This window comes from Triticum aestivum, chromosome 2A, assembly GCF_018294505.1.
Source record: "Triticum aestivum cultivar Chinese Spring chromosome 2A, IWGSC CS RefSeq v2.1, whole genome shotgun sequence".
Taxonomy (NCBI): Eukaryota; Viridiplantae; Streptophyta; class Magnoliopsida; order Poales; family Poaceae; genus Triticum; species Triticum aestivum.
In genome coordinates, this window is record NC_057797.1 from 770,148,862 (window position 1) to 770,173,677 (window position 24,816).

The 24,816-nt window shown below is 45.5% G+C and overlaps 1 protein-coding gene and 1 pseudogene across 1 annotated transcript; one reads left to right on the plus strand and one right to left on the minus strand.

Moving 5' to 3' along the window:
* Positions 1-2,287: 2,287 nt before the first annotated feature.
* On the minus strand, positions 2,288-14,012 carry LOC123038264 (uncharacterized; annotated as a pseudogene).
* Positions 14,013-21,205: 7,193 nt separating this feature from the next.
* On the plus strand, positions 21,206-22,836 carry LOC123186619 (elicitor-responsive protein 3). The gene is made up of 5 exons (XM_044598352.1): positions 21,206-21,450; positions 21,834-21,899; positions 21,998-22,124; positions 22,248-22,365; positions 22,454-22,836. The coding sequence occupies exons 1-5, from the start codon at positions 21,384-21,386 to the stop codon at positions 22,499-22,501; spliced, it is 426 nt and encodes a 141-aa protein (XP_044454287.1). The 5' UTR covers positions 21,206-21,383; the 3' UTR covers positions 22,502-22,836.
* Positions 22,837-24,816: the final 1,980 nt, after the last annotated feature.

Below are 24,816 nucleotides of genomic sequence, written 5' to 3' on the forward strand. Positions count from 1 at the left end.
GTTGCTATTGCTTTCTTCATGACTTATACATGTTCCTATGACTATGAGATTATGCAACTCCCGTTTACCGGAGGAACACTTTGTGTGCTACCAAACGTCACAACGTAACTGGGTGATTATAAAGGAGCTCTACAGGTGTCTCCAAAGGTAGATGTTGGGTTGGCGTATTTCGAGATTAGGATTTGTGACTCCGATTGTCGGAGAGGTATCTCTGGGCCCTCTCGGTAATGCACATCACATAAGCCTTGCAAGCATTGCAACTAATGAGTTAGTTGCGGAATGATGTATTACAGAACGAGTAAAGAGACTTGCCGGTAACGAGATTGAACTAGATATTGGATATCGACGATCGAATCTCGGGCAAGTAACATACCGATGACAAAGGGAACAGCGTATGTTGTTATGCGGTCTGACTGATAAAGATCTTCGTAGAATATGTAGGAGCCAATATGGGCATCCAGGTCCTGCTATTGGTTATTGACCGGAGACGTGTCTTGGTCATGTCTACATTGTTCTCGAACCCGTAGGGTCCGCACGCTTAAGGTGTCGATGACAGTTATATTATGAGTTTATGAGTTTTGATGTGCCGAAGGAGTTCGGAGTCCCGTATGAGATCGGGGACATGACGAGGAGTCTCGAAATGGTCGAGACGTAAAGATCGATATATTGGACGACTATAATCGGACATCGGAAAGGTTCCGAGTGATTCGGGTATTTTTCGAAGTACCGGAGAGTTACGGGAATTCGCCGGGAGAAGTATTGGGCCTTGATGGGCTTTAGTGGAAAGAGGAGAAAGGGCCTGCGGCGCCCCCCTCCCCTGTAGTCCGAATTGGACTAGGGAAAAGGGGGCCGGCCACCTTTCCTTCTCCTCCACTTCCTTCTCCCTTCCTACCCTCTTGGTGGACTCCTACTAGGACTTGGAGTCCTAGTAGGACTCCACATCCTGGCCGCACCTAGCCTTGGCCGGCCTCCTCCTCCTCCATCCTTTATATACAGGGGCAGGGGGCACCCCATAGACACACAAGTTGATCATTGAGATCGTTCCTTAGCCGTGCGCGGTGCCCCTTGCCACCATATTCCACCTCGATTATATTGTAGCAGTGCTTAGGCGAAGCCCTGCGACGGTAGTACATCAAGATCGTCACCACGCCGTCGTGCTGACGGAACTCCTCCCCGACGCTTTGCTGGATCGGAGCCTGGGGATCTTCATCGAGCTGTACGTGTGCTAAGAACTCAGAGGTGTCAGAGTAACGGTGCTTGGATCGGTCGGATCGGGAAGACGTACGACTACTTCCTCTACGTTGTGTCAACGCTTCCGCAGTCGGTCTGCGTGGGTACATAGACAACACTCTCCCCTCTCGTTGCTGTGCATCACCATGATCTTGCGTGTGCGTAGGAAATTTTTTGAAATTACTACGTTCCCCAACAGTACCCTTCCCTCCCTGCTCCCCCCTCGCCACCACACGAGGCTCACTCCAGACAAGTCCTGGGGCATAGCTGGGGACTGCGGCAACGGGGCCTATGCTGCTCCGGTCGCGACGAAGGGCTGTGGATCTGGGACGGTTGTCCCCCGGTGAGGACCCTTTACTTAAGTGGCGTGTAGCGGGGTTGGCGTGGTGTCGGGGCTTTGGTTGGGTGGCCAATGGTGCTCCAGTGGACAGGGACCTCACATGGTTACCCTGGCGGCTGGCGGCGCCAGATCCGGTCGTGGCTGCCCTGGCGGTTGGCGACGCCAGATCCGGCCACTGCCCTTCGCCCCCTGTGTAGTGTGCTTCGCCCTTGTTGGATCCTGGATGTGCCGGCATGGCTGGCCAGCCCCCGGGATGCAGGCGAATCTGGTGGTTGGGATCCAGATTGGGGGAAACTCCTGGTCAGCTCCGGCCGGCCGAGACGACGTCAACGCATGCAGGCGTCGAATTTCTTCTTGGAGACATTGGTCAAGGTCTGCCCTTCCACTCCCCACCCCCTGCTCCTTGGGTGAAAACCCTAACTCAGGTGGGAGGTGGCGGCGGTGTTCTTAGCATTAGATTTTGCAATACCCGCCCTAATACCACATGATGACTGCATATATTAATCATCAGAAGCAACCAATCAAGCATATAGAGTAGCAGCACATCTTTCTAGTGAATGGAATGAAGGTTGGAGGAACGAACCTATGCTCATTGTCAATCCAGAGGATCCCTTCTGGCCCTCCTGCTCGATAGACATGGATGACCCCTTCTGCCCATGTCTTCCCCGACCTCCACCTACACTACTGTTGCCCTTCTTTCCGCCGAAGCCTCCCTCCTCAGAACTCCGACATTGGAGTACATGGCAGTGGCACCCAGCCCACCACGATGGCACCCACATCTTGCACCAATAGCTCATACCGCCGCTTCACCTCCTCGGTTTTCTTCGCCTCAACCATGTTGGCTATGTAGTTCCAGATGGCTTCACCGTACTCCAAATCCACCATCGCCAGCGCATTCTCCAATGCCTTGTCCTGCTCCCGCGTCCACCCTCCGGGCACAGACCTGGAGTCAGACCCCTCCTTCCCATCCATGAGTCTGGCTATCTTGTTCCACAAGGACACACCCTCCTCCAGATCCACCATAACCAGCGCATTCTTAAACGCCTTGTCCTTCTCCTGCGTCGACCCTTCGGGCCTAGATCCATGCCATATGTGCTTTACTAGGTTGGTTCTAGGCATCACATAAATCCACTAAGTCATAAAAGATAGTTCTGTAAACTTAGAATATTGGTTCTATAAGTAACTCCAGAACTGAATATTTATGCTTTCCTACCTAGCTGTTATGATAAATACAATTTCCATTCAATGAAATGTGCAAATCACACCCTTTCACCAGCTACACATTTCTAGAAAATTGTAAGTTACACTTTCTACTATCTGTTGGGTAACGTAGCAGAAATTCAAAATTTTCTACGCATCACCAAGATCAATCTATGGAGTAATCTAGCAACGAAGGGAAGGAGAGTGCATCTACATACCCTTGTAGATCGCTAAGCAGAAGCGTTCAAGTGAACGGGGTTGATGGAGTCGTACTCGTCGTGATCCAAATCACCGATGATCCTAGTGCCGAACGGACGGCACCTCCGTGTTCAACACACGTACAGCCCGGTGACGTCTCCTACGCCTTGATCCAGCAAGGGGAGAAGGAGAGGTTGGGGAAGACTCCATCCAGCAGCAGCACGACGGCGTGGTGGTGGTGGAGGAGCGCGGGACTCCAGCAGGGCTTCGCCAAGCACTACGAGAGACGAGGAGGGAGAGGGGTAGGGCTGCGCCAATAGGGAGAGCAAATCACATGTGTTGGGCAGCCCCAAACCTCAAGTATATATAGGGGGAGGGGAGGGGCTGCGCCCCCACCTAGGGTTCCCTCCCTAGGGGTGGCGGCAGCCCCCAGATCCCATCTGGGAGGCGGCCAAGGGGGGGAGAGAGGGGGGCGCACCTAGGGTGGGCCTTAGGGCCCATCTGCGCCTAGGGTTTGCCCCCTCTCCTCTTGAGGACGCCTTGGGCCTTGGTGGGAGGCGCCCCAGCCCACATAGGGGCTGATCCCTTCCCACTATTGGCCCATGTAGGCCTCCGAGGCTGGTGGCCCCACCTGGTGGACCCCCGGACCCCTCCGGTGGTCCCGGTACACTACCGGTGATGCCCGGAACACTTCCGGTGGCCAAAACCATACTTCCTATACAATCTTTACCTCCGGACCATTCCGGAACTCCTCGTGATGTCCGAGATCTCATCCGGGACTCCAAACAACATTCGGTAACCGCATACATACTTTCCCTATAATCCTAGCGTCATCGAACCTTAAGTGTGTAGACCCTACGGGGTCGGGAGTCATGCAGACATGGCCGAGACAACTCTCCGATCAATAACCAACATCGGGATCTGGATACCCATGCTGGCTCCCACATGCTCCACGATAATCTCATCGGATGAACCACGATGTCAAGGACTTAATCAATCGCGTATACAATTCCCTTTGTCTAGCGGTATGATACTTGCCCGAGATTCGATCGTCGGTATCCCGATACCTTGTTCAATCTCGTTACCGGCAAGTCTCTTTACTCGTTCCGTAACACATCATCCCGTGATCAACTCCTTGATCACAGTGTGCACATTATGATGATGTCCTACCGAGTGGGCCCAGAGATACCTCTCCGTTTACACGGAGTGACAAATCCCAGTCTCGATTCGTGCCAACCCAACAGACACTTTCGGAGATACCTGCAGTGTACCTTTATAGCCACCCAGTTACGTTGTGATGTTTGGCACACCCAAAGCACTCCTACGGTATCCGGGAGTTGCACAATCTCATGGTCTAAGGAAATGATACTTGACATTAGAAAAGCTTCAGCATACGAACTACACGATCTTTGTGCTAGGCTTAGGATTGGGTCTTGTCCATCACATCATTCTCCTAATGATGTGATCCCGTTATCAACGACATCCTATGTCCATGGTTAGGAAACCGTGACCATCTATTGATCAACGAGCTAGTCAACTAGAGGCTTACTAGGGACATGGTGTTGTCTATGTATCCACACATGTATCTGAGTTTCCTATCAATACAATTCTAGCATGGATAATAAACAATTATCATGAACAAGGAAATATGATAATAACTAATTTATTATTGCCTCTAGGGCATATTTCCAACACTATCATTGTAGTTGTCTTGGATAGTTTCTTGGACTGGAATGACTCAAGATGGCTCATGAAGATGTAGGCAGTTCTGGACATGAACAATACACCCACATCGTAAACTACCAAATATAGGCACACTCTCTGCTTTAAATTCGAGGGAAGTAGTTTGACTAGTTCAATATTTCTTTCCAGAACCCATGAAGCGACACCATCACAATTGATCCTTTTCTTCCATGATTGGGCAAAGTGGCAAAATCCAAAAATAAAATGTAGGGGGGACTCAAAGTTAATGGCAAGTAAACAAAAGGAGGCTCAACTAATATATTCACACCATGGTGCCATTAGAGTAGGTTAACACCATATGACGAGTACACGGATCAAATCGAGCATCTATAGCACTAGCACAAATATCTAGTCAACGGAAACAAAGGCAATATCATTAATTTCCCAATACACACAAAAGGAAGCTCTATACTGATGTATTCACACCACAGTGCCATGAGAGTAGGTAAACTACAGAGCATCATATTTTCAATATCCACTATAACACCATATGGTGATTGCACAGATTAATCATCAGAAGCAACCAATCAAGCATCTAGAGAAGCATCACATCTTTCTAGTGAATGGAAACAAAGGTTGGAGGCACGAAACTATGCTCATCTTTATTCCAAATGATCCCTTTTGGCACTCTTGCTCCAAAGACTTGGACGACCCATTCTACCCATATCTTCCCCGTCATCCTCCTACCCTGCCGTCACCCTTCTTTCTGTCGGAGCCTCCCTCCTAGGGACTCCTGCCATTGGAGTACATGGATAGTGGCACCCGACCTACCACGTTGGCATCCCCTCCCTCCACCAATAGCTCATAGTGTTGCTTGACCCCCTCAGTTGTCTTCCCCTCAATGACATTAGTTATCTTGTTCCACATGACTTCACCCTCATCGAGATCCACCATAGCTAGCGCATTCTCAAATGCCTTGTCCTGCTCCCGCGTTGACCCTCTCGGCCCAGAGCCGGATACAAATCCTTCTTCCCCACAACGACGCTGGGCTCTCTTGTTCCACATGGCTTTATCCTCCTCCAGATCCATCATGCTAGTGCACTCTAGAATGCCCTAGCCTGCTCCTGCATCCAACCTTCGGGCCCGAACAAGCATCATCTATGCTTTACCATGTTGATACCGGGCATAATGTAAATCTGCTAAGACATAAAAGATAGTTGTGCAAACTTAGAATTTTAGTTCTATTATTCACTCAAGAAATGAATAGCCATGCTTTCCTATATTTTTGCTAAGATTACAGCAATTTCCATTCAATGAAAAGTGCAACTTGCAATCTTTCGTCGGCTACACTTAAGCAATGTAGGTTACACTTTTTACAATAATTTTAGTTGGCATTGGGTAGTTTCTCGGATTGGAACGTCTCAAGGTGGATCAGGAAAAGGTAGGAAGTTGTCGATATGAACAAAACATCCTCATCATAAACTACCAAGTCTATGCACCCTTTCTCATTTGAATTCGAGGGCAGTAGTTTGTCTAGTTCAATATATCATTCCACGACCAATGAAGCAATACCATTACAATTGATCTTATTCTTCTCTGATTGTGCACAATGGCCAAATCTAGGAAGAAAATGGAGGGGAGACTCAAAGTTAACGACAAGTAAACAAAAGGATGGTCAACTAATGTATTCACACCATAAGGCCGTGAGAAGAGGTAAATAATGTGAGCATCAGATTTGCAATATCCTCCCTAATAACACCATATGATGATTACACATATCAATCATCGAAAGCAATCAATCAAGCATCTAGAGCACCAGTGCAACTTTCTCATCAACGAAAATAAAGGCAACATCGGTACTTCCCCAATACACACAAAAGGTAGCTCTACTAACGTATTCACCCCCTAGTTCCATGAGAGTGGGTAAACAATGCAAGCACAAGATTTGCAATATCTACCCCAATACCGTATGATATTTACATGGATTAATCATCCAAAGCAACCAATCGACCATCTAGTGCATGAGCGCAACTTTCTAGTCAACGAAAACAAAGGCAATATCATTAATCTCCCAATACACAAAATGGAAGCTCTACTAACATATTGAAACCATAGTACCATGAGAATAGGTAAACTACATAAGCATCACATTTGCAATATCCACCCTAATACCATATGATGATTGCGTAGATTAATCATCGGAATCAAGCATCTATAGCAGCAATATATCATTCTGGTGGGTCGAAACGAAGGCTGGTGGCACAATCCTATGCTCATCCTAAGTCTAGAGGATCTCTTCCAGTACTCGACATAATTGGATGACCCCTTCTACCCATGCCATCGCCATCCTCCTCCTACCGTGCCACTGCCCTTCTTCCCGCCGGAACCTCCCTCCTCGGTACTGCTACCGCTTGAGCATGCGTTGGTTTTCCCTTGAAGAGGAAAGGGTGATGCAGCAAAGTACCGTAAGTATTTCCCTCGGTTTTTGAGAACCAAGGTATCAATCCAGTAGGAGACTACACGCAAGTCGCCTAGTACCTGCACAAACAAATAAAAACCTTGCAACCAACACGACAAAGGGGTTGTCAATCCCTTCACGGCCACTTGCAAAAGTGAGATCTGATAAAGATAATAAGATAAATATTTTTGGTATTTTTGTTGTATAAATTGGAAAATAAAGATTGCAAAATAAATACTAAACTAGAATTGTAGATCCGAAACTTATATGATGTAAAGTAGACCCGGGGGCCATAGGTTTCACTAGTGGCTTCTCTCAAGATAGCATATATTACGGTGGGTGAACAAATTACTGCCGAGCAATTGATAGAAAAGTGCATAGTTATGATGATATCTAGGCATGATCATGAACATAGGCATCACGTCCGTGTCAAGTAGACTGAAACGATTTTGCATCTACTACTATTACTCCACACATCGATCGCTAACCAGCATGCATCTAGAGTATTAAGTTCATAAGATCAGAGTAACGCATTAGGCAAGATGACATGATGTAGAGGGATAAACTCAAGCAATATGATATGAACCCCATCTTTTTATCCTTGATGGCAACAATACAATACGTGCCTTGCTGCCCCTGCTGTCACTGGGAAGGGACACCGCAAGATTGAACCCAAAGCTAAGCACTTCTCACATTGCGAGAAATATCAATCTAGTAGGCCAAACCAAACTGATAATTCGAAGAGACTTGCAAAGATATCAAATCATGCATATAAGAACTTAGAGAAGAATCAAATATTGTTCATAGATAAACTTGATCATAAACCCACAATTCATCTGATCTCGGCAAACACACTGCAAAAGAATATTACATCGAATAGATCTCCAAGAACTTCATAACATTAATCTCTTCCATCACATCTTTTCACTCATAATTTCATCTGATCTCGGCAAACACACTGCAAAAGAACTTCATAATTTCATCCATCTTTTCACTCAAAACATTAATCTCTTCTATCACATGGACTTTTTTACTAGTAGATCTTTCGGTGTGCCATTGAGAATAATTAACCATAATATTATCTAAGATTTTAGTAGCTTCTCCTAAAGTGATTTCCATAAAAGTGCCTCCCGCGGCTGAATCTAAAAGATTTCTAGAAGCAAAATTCAATCCAACATAAAAATCCTGTATAATCATCCATAAATTCAAACCATGTGTAGGGCAATTACGTATCATTAATTTCATCCTCTCCCAAGCTTGTGCAACATGCTCATGATCAAGTTGCTTAAAATTCATAATATCGTTTCTAAGAGAGATGATGTTAGCGGGAGGAAAATACTTAGAGATAAAAGCATCTTTGCACTTAGTCCATGAATCAATACTATTTTTAGGCAAGGAAGAGAACCAAGTTTTAGCACAATCTCTAAGGGAAAATGGAAATAGCTTCAATTTAACAATATCATTATCCACATCTTTCTTCTTTTGCATATCACTTAAATCAACAAAGCTGTTTAGATGGGTAGCGGCATCTTCACTAGGAAGGCCAGCAAATTGATCTTCCATGACAAGATTCAGCAAAGCAGTATTAATTTCACAAGATTCAGCATCGGTAAGAGGAGCAATCAGAGTGCTAATAAAATCATTGTTGCTGGTATTGGAGAAGTCACATATTTAGTATTATCTTGAGCCATCGTGACAAACAATCAATCCAACACAATCACACAAGAGGCAAGCGAAAGAAGGCGAACGAAAAAAGGGCGAACGGAAAAGAGGCGAATAAAACAACAAAGGTGAAGTGGGGGAGAGGAAAACAAGAGGCAAATGGAAAATAATGTAATGCGAGGGATAAGAGTTTGTGATGGGTACTTGGTATGTCTTGGCTTGAGTGTAGATCTCCCCGGCAACGGCGCCAGAAATCCTTCTTGCTACCTCTTGAGCATGTGTTGTTTTCCCTTGAAGAGGAAAGGGTGATGCAGCAAAGTAGCATAATTATTTCCCTCGGTTTTCGAGAACCAAGGTATCAATCCAGTAGGAGACTACACGCAAGTCGCCTAGTACCTGCACAAACAAATAAGAACCTTGCAACCAACGAGATAAAGGGTTTGTCAATCCCTTAACGGCCACTTGCAAAAGTGAGATCTGATAAAGATAAATATTTTTGGTATTTTTGTTGTATATATTGGAAAATAAAGATTGCAAAATAAATTGTAAACTAGAATTGTAGATCGGAAACTTATATGATGTAAAGTAGACCCCGGGGGCATAGGTTTCATTAATGGCTTCTCTCAAGATAGCATATATTACGGTGGGTGAACAAATTACTGCCGAGCAATTGATAGAAAAGCGCATAGTTATGATGATATCTAGGCATGATCATGAACATAGGCATCACGTCTGTGTCAAGTAGACCGAAACGATTCTGCATCTACTACTATTAGTCCACACATCGACCGCTATCCAGCATGCATCTAGAGTATTAAGTTCATAAGAACAGAGTAATGCATTAGGCAAGATGACATGATGTAGAGGGATAAACTCAAGCAATATGATATAAACCCCATCTTTTTATCCTCGATGGCAACAATACAATATGTGCCTTGCTGCCCCTGCTGTCATTGGGAAAGGACACTGCACGATTGAACCCAAAGCTAAGCACTTCTCCCATTGCAAGAAAGATCAATCTAGTACGCCAAACCAAACTGATTATTCGAAGAGACTTGCAAAGATATCAAATCATGCATATAAGAATTTAGAGAAGAATCAAATATTGTTCATAGATAAACTTGATCATAAACCCACAATTCATCGGATCTCGGCAAACACACCACAAAAGAATGTTACATCAAATAGATCTCCAAGAACATCGAGGAGAACTTTGTATTGAGAACCAAAGAGAGAGAAGAAGCCATCTAGCTAATAACTATGGACTCAAAGGTCTGTGGTAAACTACTCACACATCATCGGAGAGGCTATGGTGTTGATGTAGAAGCCCTCCGTGATCGAATCCCCCTCCGGCAGATCGCCAGAAAAGGTCCCAGATGGGATCTCATGGGTACAGAAGGTTGCGGTGGTGGAAAAGTGGTTTCGTGGTTCCCCTGGATGTTTTCAGGGTATAAGAGTATATATAGCCGAAAGAAGTAGGTCGGTGGAGCTACGAGGGGCCCACGAGGGTGGGGGCGCGCCTGCCCCCTCGGCGCGCCGCCCTACCTCGTGGCCGCCTCGTTGCTTCCTTGACCTCTACTCCAAGTCTCCTGGATTGCGTTTGTTCCAAAAAAAAGATCCTCACGAAGGTTTCATTCCCTTTGGATTCCGTTTGATTTTCCTTTTTTGCGAAACACTGAAATAGGCAAAAAACAGTCATTTGCACTGGGCCTTCGGTTAATAGGTTAGTCCCAAAAATAATATATAAGTGCATATTAAAGCCCATTAAACATTGGAGACGTATAAAAAATGATAGACGTATCAGGTACGTTGGAGACGTATCAGGTACTCCCAGCGTCACTGTACATGGGCAGTGACACCTAGCCACCCTCGATCGCACCCACATCCTCCACCAAATGTTCATAGTGACGCTTGAACTCCTCAGATTTCTTATCATGAACAAGACCCTCTATCTTGTTCCACACGGCCTCACCCTCCACTAGACCCACCAACACAGCTACATTCTCGAATGCCTTGTCCATCTCCCGCGACCACTTTCGAGGACTGGACCTGGATACAGACCTCCTTTTCAACTCAATAATGTTGGTTATATTTGTTCAACACGGGTTCACCCTCCTCCAAATCCACCATATCCAGGGCATTTCCAAACGCCTTATCGTGCTCGCGCATCCACCCTCCAGGCCCTGACCCGGATCTCGACCCTTCTTTCCCTCAACGACATCGACTATGTTGTTCCACACGGCCTCACCGTCCTCTAGATCCAGCAAGAGCAAAGCATTCATGAAGAACATGTCCTACTCCCACATCCACCATTCGGACTGGGGCCCGGAACCCTACTCGGTCACAATGACCGACATGTTCCCCGGTCCCGAAGAAGAAAGAGAAAAAACTAGAAAACTCCATAGGATTCCCTGGGGAGAAATAGGGGTGAGAGGTTCCACAGGATTGCAGTGGCGAAATATGGGAAAAGGATAGGGTTGAGGCGCCTGGAATTCCTGCAGGTTTCGGCTGAAAATTGGGGATGTTTTGACAAGAGAAAGACGGCACGGTAGTCAAGGAGTAGATTCTACGGGCGCGACCGGGAAAACTTTGATGAAACGTCAAACCTACACATGTTTATTCTCAAATGGAAGCAGCATTTGTGTTAGAAGCACATTTAAAAAGGAAATTTCCAAAATGTAATCAGCACATATAAAGAGCAAGTGTCTAAACTAGATAGCTCTACATGATTCCCCAAGTAGCAATAGGGGTCATAGGTTCCTTAGGACTTTGGAGGTTAGATATGGGATGAGAGGGGGAGGGGGACTCGAATTGCGGTGGGTTTTGGATAATTAATTTTGGGTTTTCGATAAGAGAGGTCGGGGAGCAGAAGAGCAGATTTACGAGCGCCAATATTGGACAAACTACAACAATTGTCAAATCAACACATGTCCAGTCTAGAATCAAAAAAAGTAGTAGCACATTTATAGAGGTAATTTAAAAAATATTCAGCACATTATGACCATTAAATGAGTGGGTTAGCATAATCGCCAATCAAATAGCAGCGATGTTTTAGGAACTAGCTAACCTAACCCGCCAATCAATCTAACAACTAAGTAGTACTGCTCAAAATTGCTCCATGAACGGATTTAAGGTGAGACAATGGAGCTCAAAATGTGATCACAAATCCGTGTAGACAATAAAATTACATGTAGAGCATTCTCCTAATTTCCAAATATGTGTGCTATGCACTGATGAGTATTAATTTCGCACTCCTCTATTCAGATTTTACACTGATATATTTCATTAAAATCATATATCCACGCTTTCCTATCTTGTTGGTAAGATAAATGCAATTTCCAATCAATGGAAAGTGCAACTTGCACTTTTTCCACATTCTAGAAAAGTGTAAGCTACACTTTTTACAATGATTGTAGTTGGCATTGTGTTGTTTCTTGGACTGGAATGAATCAAGATGGATCAAGAGGATGCAGGCAGTTGTCGACATGAAAACCACATCCTCATCATAAACTACCAAGTATAGGCAACCTCTATCCCTTGAATTCGAGGGTAGTAGATTGTCTAGTTCAATATTTCTTACATGGGCCCATGAAGCAATTTCCAAATCTCAGAAGCAAATTGAGGGTAGTCTCGAAGTTAACGGCGAGTAAACAAAAGGTGGCTCAACTAATGTATTCACACCATGGTGTCATGAAAGTAGGTAAGCAACACGAGCATCAGATTTGCAATATCCTACCTAACACCATATGACAATTTCACGGATCAATCATTCGAAGCAACCAATGAAGCATCTAGAGCACCGGTGCAACTTTCTCATCAACGGAAACAAAGGCAATAACATTAATTTCCCAATACACACAAAAATATGCTCTATTGACCTATTCACACCCGAGTGCCATGGGAGTAGGTAAACTATGTGAGCACAAGAATTGCAAGATCCTCCCTAATACTATATGACGTTTACAAATATTAATCATCCGAAGCTACTAATCTAGCATCTACAGCAAGTGCACAACTTTTTGGTCAATGAAAACACAGGTAAGAGCATTAATCTCCAATAGACACCAATGGGAGCTCTACTAACATATTCACACCCAGTGCCATGAGAGAGTAGGTAAACTAAGCATCAAATTTGCAATATCCGACCCGATACTATATGGCATTCACACAGATTAAGCATTTAGAGCACGAGCCCAACTTTCTGGTCGACGAAAACTAAGGCAATAGCATTAATCTGCCAATACACACAAATGGAAGCACTACTAACATAATTACACCCAAGTGCCATGATAGTAGGTAAACTACGTGGGCATCAGATTTCAATATCCACCCTATACCACATGATGATTGCATAGATTAATCTTCGGAAGCAAGCAATCAAGCATCTAGAGCACGAGCCCAACTTTCTGGTCGCTGAAAAAAAGGCAGTAGCATTAATCTGCTAATACACACAAATGCAAGCACTACTAACATATTCACACCCTACTGCCATGGTAGTAGGTAAACTACTTGAGCATCAGATTTTCAATATCCACCATGTACCACATGATGATTGCATAGATTAATCATCGGGATTAAGCAATCAAGCATCCGGAGCAGCAATATATCTTTCTGGTGCATGGAAACAAAGGCTAGAGGCACAAACCTATGCACATCCTCAATCGAGAGGATCCCTTCCATTGGGCCTGCTCGATAGATTTGGATGACCCCTTCTGCACATGCCCTCCCCGTCATCCTGCTACTACCCTTCATCCCACTAGGACCTCCCTTCTCGGTACCCCTGTTCTAAATGTACACGAGCATCGGCACCTAGCCCGCCTCAATCGCGCCCACGTCCTCCACCAACAGTTCAGAGTGCCACTTGACCTTCTTTGTTGTCCCCCCAACAATATCGTCTATCTTGTTCCGCACAGCCTCACCCTCCATTAGATCCACCAACACAAGCACATTCTCGAATGCCTTCTCCTTCTCTTGCATCCACCCATGAGGCCCGGACATGGATCCAGATGCCCTTTCTAGATCTACCATAGCCAGCATATTCTTGAACGTGTTATCGATCTCCGGCTTTCATTCTCTAGGCCCAGACCCGGTCCTCAACCCCTTCTTCTACTCAACGTCGTCGACTATTTTGTTCCAGACAGCCTCACCGTCTTGTAGATCCACCAGCACCAAATCATTCTCGAACACCATTTCCTACTCCCACATCCACCGTTTAGACCAGGACCCCTCCTCAGTCACCATGGCCGACATGTTCCCTGGCCCCAAAGAATAAAGAGAAAAGACTGGACAACTCTACAAGATTCGTTTGGCGGCAATAGGACTCGGAGGTTCAGCAAGATTGCGGTGGCCAAATATGGGAGAAGTAGAGGGGCGAGTGACCTGGAATTGTCGCGGGTTTAGGTTGATAATCGGGCCCTTTTGATAAGTGAAAGCAGGAATGATAGTGGAGGGTTAGATTTACAGGTGCCAACTAGACAAACTATGACAAAACGTCAAACCTACAGGTGTCCATTCTCAAATGGAAAGAAGCAGCAGTGGCAGCAACACAATTAACGAGCAAATTATCAAAACATACTCAGCACATTTGCAAACTAGATAGCTCTACAGGATTTACCGAGCGACAATAGGGGTCATAGGTTCCTTAGGATTGCGGAGGCTAGATATGGGATGTGAGGTGGGAGGGGGCTCGAATTGTTGTAGGTTTAGGGTATTAAATTGGGGGGGGGGGGGGGTTGATAAGACAGGTGGGGAGTGGAGCAGCAGATTTATGGGCACCACCAGGACAAGTTACGACAGTCTTCTAATCTACACACGTCCAATCTCAAATGGAAAGAAGTAGTAGCACATTTAAAGAGCAAATTTTCAAAACACTTAGCAAATTTTGATCATTAAACAAGTGGGTCAGCATAATCACCAATCAAATATCAGCGATGTTTTAGCACCTAGCCAACACAACCCACCAATCAATCTAAGAGCTAAGTAATACCGCTCAGAATTGCTCAATGAGCGGATTTAAGGTGAGACAACGGAGCTCAAATTATGCTTACGCCTCAATGCAGAAAATGAAATTCCATGTAGATCATGACCCTAATTTCCAAATACGGGTGCTATTCACTAACGAGTGTTATTTTCATACTCCTCTAACCTAAGTTTAAAACGACATGTTTCATTCAAACCGAGATATCCACGCTTTCCTATCTCATTGTTAAGATAAATGCAATTTCCATTCAATGAAAGGTGCAAATTGCACTTTCAGCTCTTTCACCTGCTACACATTCTAGAAAAGTGTAAGTTACACATTTTACAATCATTGTAGTTGACATTGTGTAGTTTCTTGGATTGGAATGACTCATGAAGGATCATGCAGATGTAGGCAGTTGTCGACATGAACACCACATCCTCATCATAAACTACCAAATTTAGGTACCCCCTCTCTTTTGAATTTGAGGCAAGTAGTTTGTCTAGCTAAACATTTTAACTAATGTATTCACACCATGGTGTCATGAGAGTAGGTAAACAATATGAGCATCAGATTTGCAATATCCTACCTAACACCATATGATGATTACACGGATCAATCATCTGAAGCAACTAGAGCATCGATGCAACTTTCTCGTCAACGGAAACAAAGGCAATACAATTAGTTTTCCAATACACACAAAAAGATGCTCTATTGATGTATTCACACCGGAGTGTCATGAGAGTAGGTAAAATATGTGAGCAAAAGAGTTGCAATATCCTGCCTAATACCATATGACGGTTACAAATATTAATCATCCGAAGCTACCAATCTAGCATCTAAAGCACGAACACAACTTTCATGGTCAATGAAAACAAAGGCAAGAGTATTAATTTCCTAATAGACACAAACGGAAGCTCTACTAACATATTCACACCCAGTGCCATGAGAGTAGGTAAACTACTCAAGCATTAGACTTGCAATATCCAACCCGATACTATACGACGTTTACATGGATTAAGCATGTGAAGCAACCAATGAAGCATCTAGAGCACAGCAAAACTTTCTGGTCGACGAAAAAGGCAATATCATTACTCTGCCAATACACACAAATGGAAGCACTACTAACATATTCACACCCAAGTGCCACGATAGTAGTAAAAAACTTGAGCATCAGATTTTCAATACCCACCCTATACCACATGATGATTGTATAGATTAATCATCGTAAGCAAGCAATCAGGCATCCAAAATAGCAATATATTTTTCTAGTGATTGTAAACGAAGGCTGGAGGCACAAATCTATGCTCATCCTCAGTCCATAAGATCCATTCCATTAGTCTTGCTCGATAGATTTGGATGACCACTTATGCCCATGCCCTCCCCATCGTCTTGCCACTACCATTCTTCCCACTAGAACTTCCCTCCTCGATACTCTTGTTGTCACTGTACACGGGCATCGGCACCCAACCGGCCTCAATCGCGCCCATAGCCTCCTCCAACAGCCCAGAGTGCCACTTGACCTCCTCGGCTGTCCCCACCCCCAACAATATCTTCTATCTTGTTCCACATGGCCTTGCCCTCCATTAGTTCCACCGACACAAACACATTCTCGAATGGCTTTTCCTTTTCTTGCATCCACCCATGATGCCCGGACATGTATCCAGACGCCTTCTCACCTCAGTAATGCATGTTAGATTTGTTCCACATGGGCTCAGCCTTCTCCAGATCCACCATAGCCAGTGCATTCTTGAACGTCTTCTCGTGCTCCCACGCTCACCCTCTAGGCCTAGACCCGGTTCTCAACCCCTTGTCCGCCTCCATGCCATCGGTTATGTTGTTTCATACGGCCTCACTGTCTTGCAGATACACAAACACCAGAGCATTCGCGAGCACCATGTCCTACCCCCACATCCACCCGTTAGACCATGACCCCTCCTCAGTCACCAAGGCCGTCATGTTCCCTAGCCCAGAAGAAGAAAGAGAAGAAACTAGACAACTCTACAAGATTTGTTGGGTGGCAATACAGGTCAGAGGTTCCGCACGATTGTGGTGGCCAAATATGGGAGAAGTAGAGGAGCCAGGGACCAGGAATTGTTGTGGGTTTAGGCTGATAATTGGGCCCTTTTGATAAGAGAAAGAGAGAGAGAGGGAATGGTAGTGTGTGTGTGGGGGGGTAGATTTACAGGCGCTAGCGGGATAAAGTATAACAAAACGTCAAACCTACATGCGTCCATTCTCAAATGGAAAGCAGCAGCAGTGGCAGCAGCACATTTAAAGAGCAAATTATCAAAATATACTTAGCACCTTTACACAACTAATTTCCAAACTAGATAGTTCTATAGGATTTACCGAGCTACAATAGGGGGGGGGGGGGTCATAGGTTCCTTAGGATTGCAGAGGCTAGATATAGGGTGAGAGGTGGGAGGGAGCTCGAATTGATGTGGGTTTAGGGTATTAAATTAGGGGGTTTCAATAACACAGGTGGGGGAGTGGAGGAGCAGATTTATAGTGCCAGCAGGACAAGCTACGACAGTCTTCACACCTACACACGTCCAGTCTCAAATAGAAAGAAGCAGTAGCACATTTAAAGAGCAAATTTTCAAAATACTCAGCACATTACTACCATTAAAACGAGTGGGTCAGTATAATCACCAATCAAATAGCAGTAATGTTTAGCACCTAGCCAACACAACCCACCAATCAATCTAACATCTAAGTAATGCCGCTCAGAATTGCTCAATGAACGGATTTAAGGTGAGACAATGGAGCTCAAAATATGCTCACGCCTCCATGTAGACAATAAAATTTCATGTAGATCATAACCCTAATTTCCAAATATGGGTGTTATTCACTAATGAGTGTTACTTTCATACTCCTCTAAACTATGTTTAAACTGATATATTTCACTCAAACCGAGATATCCACGCTTTCCTTTCTCGTTGTTAAGATAAATACAATTTCCATTCAATGAAAAGTGCAAATTGTATTCTCACCTCTTTCACCTACTACACATTCTAGAAAAGTGTAAGTTACACATTTTACACTCATTGTAGTTGACATTGTGTAGTTTCTTGGACTAGAATGACTCAAGATGGATTATGAAGACGGAGGCAGTTGTCGACATGAACACCACATCCTCATCATAAACTACCAAGCATAGGTACCCCCTCTCCTTTGAATTCGAGGCAGTAGTTTGTCTAGTTCAATATTTCTATCCAGGACCTATGAAGCAATATCATTACAATTGATAATTTTCTTCCGTAATAGGTCATAATGCCAAAATCCATGAAGAAAATGGAGCGGAGCCTCAAAGTTACACTACAAAATTTACTCTATTTTGCAATGATTCACTTGTGTTATGTATAACCTTTTTTGTCATCGAAATACCCCGTTGACGTTTTCCAGCCATCACCCCTACCGTCACCGAAGCGTCATCATGAAAAAGTAAAATTTTGACGGTACCATTTCTTTCAACACGCAAGATCGCATTTTAGGTAAGGAACCAATTTTTTTTTTACCGATGGCCGTTTCTGCTGATGGCCCATACTGTCACCTACATGAACGAAGCAGATGTATAATAGCCAACGAAAACACTTCCAACTCCACAAAACTGTGATTTTATGTATGTTAATCATATAGGCAAAGGAAACTCTCCTCCCCTCCCCAGCGCCGCCACGCGTGGGCGACTTGGGGGCGACCCCCTTCCTGCCGGCGAAGTCCCCTCCCCTCCCTCCTCCCCCCTTGCCGCCGCACGAGGCTCGCGCCAGACAAGGCCCGTGGCGCAGCCGGGGACTGCGGCGGCAGGGCCTATCCTGCTCCGGTCGCGCCGGAGGGCTCTGGATCTGGGACGGTGGTCCTCTGGCGAGCCCCCCTGCTCATGCGGCGTGCAGCGGAGTTGGCGTGGTGTCGGGGCTCTGGTTGGGTGGCCAACGCTGCTCCGGTGGAGTGGGACCTCGCATGGTTGCCCTGGCACGTGCTCCCAGGCGTCCCATTTTGCCATGACTCCGGAATGACGTGCTGAAGGCCTGGAGCTGCGGTGTAGGCGTGTAGCTGCGTGCCGGCGTGCTCGAGCTCAGGGGTCGCCATGGCGTGGAGCTCCGGCGGCGACTAGCGTTGCATGCGGGAGCTACTGGTGGCTCGAGCCTGGAACAAGGGAGGAGAACGAGAACGACTGGACGTGTGCCTCGCCAGCCTTGTTGCATTTACATGGCCTAATGGACTTTCTTTTCTTCCTTTTTTGACTGGGTTGTGGTAATGACTAGTACTAAAAAAATGCCAATTTTGGAGGGCAGGCATGAGGTCATCCAAGCATGCCCCTTAGATTCACTGTTGATTGGACATGTAAGAGCTACTCCAATGGGCCCGATCAAAACTGTCCGCACATGCCTGCTTGGGTCAAAATAGATATAAAAATCGGTCCAACGCGGCGACCTAAATGGACAAGCATCCACTTTTTATCCGCGCGACCCATTTCAAACCCAAAAATGGGCCGTGTCGGCACGAACACAAAACGGACGCCCGCGATGCCCGCCCTTGTCCTCCCCTGACCCTTACATCGGTGGTACATTGGCCATTCCCTCTTCCTCCCATCAACAGCCAGCACACCCGGCCATGCCACCCGTCGCCGTTACCCAGTTCCGGTGCCCGGGCCAGCCGTCCGCACCCACATACCTCCCCCAGCAGGACACCACCTCCCAATGGCCACATACTCCGGCGTTTGGTAGACCGTCTTCACAGCTGCCACATCCCGATGTCAATGCCACGGACCACAATACTCTCGCCCCCCTCGCCGCCTGCCTGCAGCACTCAAGCGTGACAACCTTGCTCTCTGGACGCCGCCATGCTCGCCAGACGCCGACAAACCTGCTACCTAGTCTCGGCGAGGCGCGAGGACAAAAATGCGTTTGCGCGTGCACGCCCGACCCAAAACGCAGAAGAGTGAAGTGCATCATAGGTCCTCGAACTATTTTAGAGGTGTCACGTAGGTCCTCGAACTATGAAAATCGTCATCCATGTCCTCAAAGTGCAATATGTGTGTTATCCTGGTCCTCGAACTATTTCAAATGTGTCATATAGGTCCTTGAACTATTTCGAAGGTGTCACATATATACACACTTATTACAGTTCAAGGATTTTTGAGGACCTAGATGACACTTTTCATAGTTTGAGGACCTACATGACACCTTCGAAATAGTTCGAGGACCTAGAATGCACTTTACTCAAACGGAACGAAAAGCGGACAAAATGCGCGTCCATTTGGGTCTGCGTGTTGGAGTTACTCTAAGGGTGAATGCTGATACCGGCAATGCACTACAAGCCACCCTTTCCTATCTAACTCCAAAGATAGGTGCAATTTTCGTTCAGTGGAAAGTGCAGAAAAGTGTAAAATCTTGGTCAACGTATAAATAACAAAATCGAGTAAGATATGCATCTCTTTCTATGCTACTTCATGGGTTTCCTTCTGTGTTGACCAAGGATCCTTGAATAGGTGCATAAATATGAAGCTAAAATTTACTTTGGTCCACTGCAGTTTTCATATCAGCATAAGTGTGCTTGTGTGCTAATTCCCAATATTTTCCAGACAATTTGAATGACTCTTCTACTATGTCGTCCTCCAATGACAAATGACACGTTTGTCATTGTGTTTGGACCTGCAAACACACCAAGGAGCCACCGTTTAAAACTTTGACAAAAATAGAGAGGACAGAAAAATCATGACGTAGGTCACGCGAGTACGCCTTGTCGTTGTGGCGAGCAAGTATAGAACCAACCACCGCACAAGATACACATACCTATACGTATGATGTTTGTAGAGCAAGCTGTGTTGCCTCCCCGAAGTTTCATTGACCAAGTGTCATGAAAGATCCGAAAAAAGCGGTAGAGATCGACTTGGCGGCGTGTTATAGCCGGCCGGTGCTCTGCTCCTACCAGGACAGAATCGTGGTATCTCACGGCTGGTGTTCCTCGGAGTAATGTGGTCTTAGAATGGCAAACGGTACTACTGTTCTATTTTTGCACCTTCAAATACGCTGGTAGCCACTATTGATGAATTGTTGATTTTCTTGGTCGTGCCTGTAACCAATCAAGCCAATGATCCCACATAGTAGCCCGCACATTTCGCGGCCGCATCAGACTGTCACAGAGAGTAGACACCTATTTCTAAGCCATTGCCGAAGACGGTTCAATGAGTTTGTGCAGGTGCAAAGATGACAAGAAAATCTTAGTCTTATGAGTATACATGAGTACGAATATGTTACTGTTAATCAAGAAATAACTAGTATATTTAAGTCGACCGAGTCATAGTCAGCCTGGTATATTCAAATGCAAAAGCTGGTGAACCAGCTTGCCGTCAGCATTATGTGGGTGCATGTTCCTGGCCAGGCCAGGCCATTGGTGAGACGCGCGGGCGCAACAAACCTTTTCAATTTTTTCTTTCAATAATAATGACCGGAAGACTGGCCAGAGAATATGCAGTCTGGCACCAAACTGGCGAAAATTAATAGATTCCGTGGAAGGCTTCCTTGACTTCACATACACTCCTCTATATACGGTGGTGCCGTGGTGGGTTGGTGAAGGCGACATTCACCCAGACCAAGAGAGAGATCCAGGACTTGGCCGGCCGGCCGGAGATCGAGAAGGAGGGAGGAGACATGGTGCGCGGGAAGCTGGAGGTGCTGCTTGTCTCCGCCAAGGGCCTCGACGACTCCGATTTCTTCAGTAAGTAACCATCGGACCTATCTGCCTGCGTCGGCGCGTCGCCGTCATGCAGATCATCATCAGACCTTCATCCCTTTCTTGTTGTGCTCCTTGGTGTGTTTGTCGATCTCTGCTGCTGCTGTCAATTATGTAGATAGTATACCTATGTAGCTGACCGCGGTTCATTCAGTCACTGCTGAAGTGCTGAATCTGTCTCTGCGTGCGTGTTCTTCTTCTTCCTCCCGCCAGAGGATTGAATATGGGACAAGGATCTGCACCGATCGTCAAAATTAAGCACCTGATTATCATGTTGTCCTATTGAGGAATTAATGTTTAGTTCGTCGGCGTCTGCTTGATCTTCATGACTAGATCTCCGATCTGATTGCTCAACTGCTGTGGATCAGATAGCATGGACCCGTACGTGATCCTCACCTGCCGCAGCCACGAGCAGAAAAGCACCGTCGCATCAGGTATATGCATCCACCTATGCATAGATCGTCCATAAGAAATCACTGCCATCTCCTCTCGTCGGAAATTCACTCGTCCTGGTGGAACCTACTTATTACAGGAGCAGGGAGCGAGCCTGAGTGGAACGAGACCTTCTTCTTCGCCGTCTCCGGCGACGCTCCGGAGCTCAGGGTCAAGATCATGGACAGTGACGCCCTCTCGGCCGACGACCTCGTCGGAGAAGCATGGCAAGTACCACACAAACACACCTCCTGTACTCTCGGATCCAAGCTGGCACATTATTATTCCTGCAGAAATTCAGAACACCTGTTTCAGCTGCTGGTTCTGAACTTTAACTGAATTTTCTTCAGCATCCCGTTGGAGGCGGTGCTCCAGGAGGGCAGCCTGCCGCCGGCCGTGCACCGGGTCGTCAAGGACGAGGAGTACCGCGGGGAGATCAAGATCGCGCTCACCTTCACCCCGGCAGAGGTAATCGAACATATCCCTACATGTTTGCCCTTGGCGCATCGTCGTGGCCGCCATGATCTGAGTCTGACTGCAATTCTGTCGTCTGCAGGAAAACGAGGAGGAGGAGAGCTACGGCGGCTGGAATCAGTCCACCTGAAAAAGGCTTGAGAGCCAGCAAGATGGTGGTGCTGTATGTCTGTCATAATGGATAACTGCTTTGGATCTCCTTGATGTGTGTGACAGACAGGGCATTCAGAAAAAAACGAGTAAAAATAGGGGAAATATGTACCGATGCATGAAGTACTAATCAAAAAATTCACCGCATCATTTTGTAATGCATGTCAATCAACAATACTTAAGCAATTCATAATGGATAGAAAGGCTTTCGATCTCCTTGATGTGTATTACATTCAGAAAAATGCATCAAAATGGGGGAATTATGTATCGATACTAATTGAGCAATTCACCGCATCATTTTGCAATGCATATCAATACTGCTTTTAAGGAATTCATTGTACCATTTTGTTCCACGTCAAGGCTAGATTTTTTGGACCCCGAAAAAAGTCCACAACCAGAAAGTAATAATGAAAAGGGGGGATTTAACGGAAATAGGTTTGGCGCATTAGGAGGAAACCCACTGTCAAACTCCGCACTCGGAGCCTCGGGCGCATTAGGAGCATCCTAGCCCCCGCCTCCGCAATCCATGGCTGCTCCTCAGGCTTGCCCGATGCCGTCCTCATGCAGCAGCGAGTATGGATGGAGTAGATCGGGGTCCTGGCGGTAGGAGGGGTCGACCCCCAGTCGTGCATGGCTTCGAGGGAGGGGTCGGGGCAGGACGATCGGAGAGGTGGCCTGCAGGAGAAGGAGGGGGAGGGCCGGAGGCGCTGCAGGAAGAAGTGCTCTACTTGAACAGCATAACTTCTAAAAGGCTAAATATACAGACACCGTTACTCTAAACCAATGAACCAACCCGTAGTTGGATGGTTAGCGGGACTGTGATATCCCTAGCCCACCAGAGTTCAAATCCTGGTGCTCGCATTTATTCCTCGATTTATTTTAGGATTTCCGGCGATGCGCATTCAGTGGGAGTAGACGTCTACGGTGACCTACGGTAATTTCGTAAATCTCAAGATGATATGCCGAGTGAGTGTATGCGCATGTATATGAGCGCTTGCGTCTATACTGATGTTCGAAAAAAAAAGTTACTCTAAACCATTTTTTTAGAAGCATGGCAGTTTATTCTTTAAACAGAATGAAAGTGTTGTTCTAGATTTAGTGTCGTTTACATAGCAGTCTATATCTAATCCTGGTGCTCGCATTTATTCCTCGATTTATTTTAGGATTTCCGGCGATGCGCATTCAGTGAAAGTAGACGTCTACGGTGACCTACGGTAACTTCGTAAGTCTCAAGATGATATGCCGAGTGAGTGTATGCGCATGTATATGAGCGCTTACGTCTATACTGATGTTCGAAAAAAAAAGTTACTCTAAACCATTTTTTTAGAAGCATGGCAGTTTATTCTTTAAACAGAATGAAAGTGTTGTTCTAGATTTAGTGTCGTTTACATGGCAGTCTATATCTAATAATAGAGTCATGAGTGCTTCTTGTGGTAGGTCACATAAATCGTCACACTAAAGTTGCAAATATTACCATCGATGCCACCTATAAATGACAAAAAATATTTCACACATAGGAATTTCCGACCGGCCCACGGAATAGGGCCTCCTATACTGCACTCTGCGTGCTTCGAGAAGACGCAGCACGCCCGTTTGGGCCGGCCCATGTGCGGGCAGCCTGTTTCTAATTTTTTTTTTATTTTTTATTTTCTCTTTTTGTTTTTCATCCTTTAAATAATTTGGTACATCAAAAGAGTTCAAAATATTTTAAAAACGAATTTTTATATAAAATTTTCATTAAGTCATAATTTTTTTTGTGGATTTAAAAAATATTTGCATATTCAAAAAATGTTAGCAATTTTGAAAACAAATGTTTGGAAATGAAAAAATGTTCATGGTTTGTTTGAAAAACTTCCTTTATTAAAAAATGTTGATGAAATTGAACAAAATGTTCACTGAAATTTTATCTGTGACGCAGCAAAATGTTGTCATAGCCTTTGGACATTATGATTTTTTTTCTCCCGTTGCAATGCACGGGCCCTTTTGCTGGTAGACACTAATGCAACTTTTCCTATGACCATTTTACTGGTCCTTAGCTGCCGCCCTTTTCCTTTTCAACATCATGTGCCACTTATGCCACTAAGCACTCCACCCTTCATAAAGATGCAAGTATTTACTACTGTCCTCTTCCTTTTCCACATCATGTGTCACTTTTGCCATTGATCCCTCCAAAGATGCATTTGTATAATGTGTCTACTAAAAGATCTCTTTCAAATATAATAATGTCTATAGAAATATACAATGCGAAATGACTCACTGAGCATTAGTCACCGAGTATAATTTTTGCAGGGAATG

What these genes read in the sequence shown, in the direction of transcription:
- LOC123186619 (XM_044598352.1), top strand. Translation starts at nt 21,384, where the DNA reads ATGGTGCGCGGGAAGCTGGAGGTGCTGCTTGTCTCCGCCAAGGGCCTC. An exon ending in GAAAAGCACCGTCGCATCAG is followed by an intron (nt 21,900 to 21,997) that starts GTATATGCATCC and finishes TACTTATTACAG; the next exon opens with GAGCAGGGAGCGAGCCTGAG. An exon ending in TCACCTTCACCCCGGCAGAG is followed by an intron (nt 22,366 to 22,453) that starts GTAATCGAACAT and finishes TGTCGTCTGCAG; the next exon opens with GAAAACGAGGAGGAGGAGAG.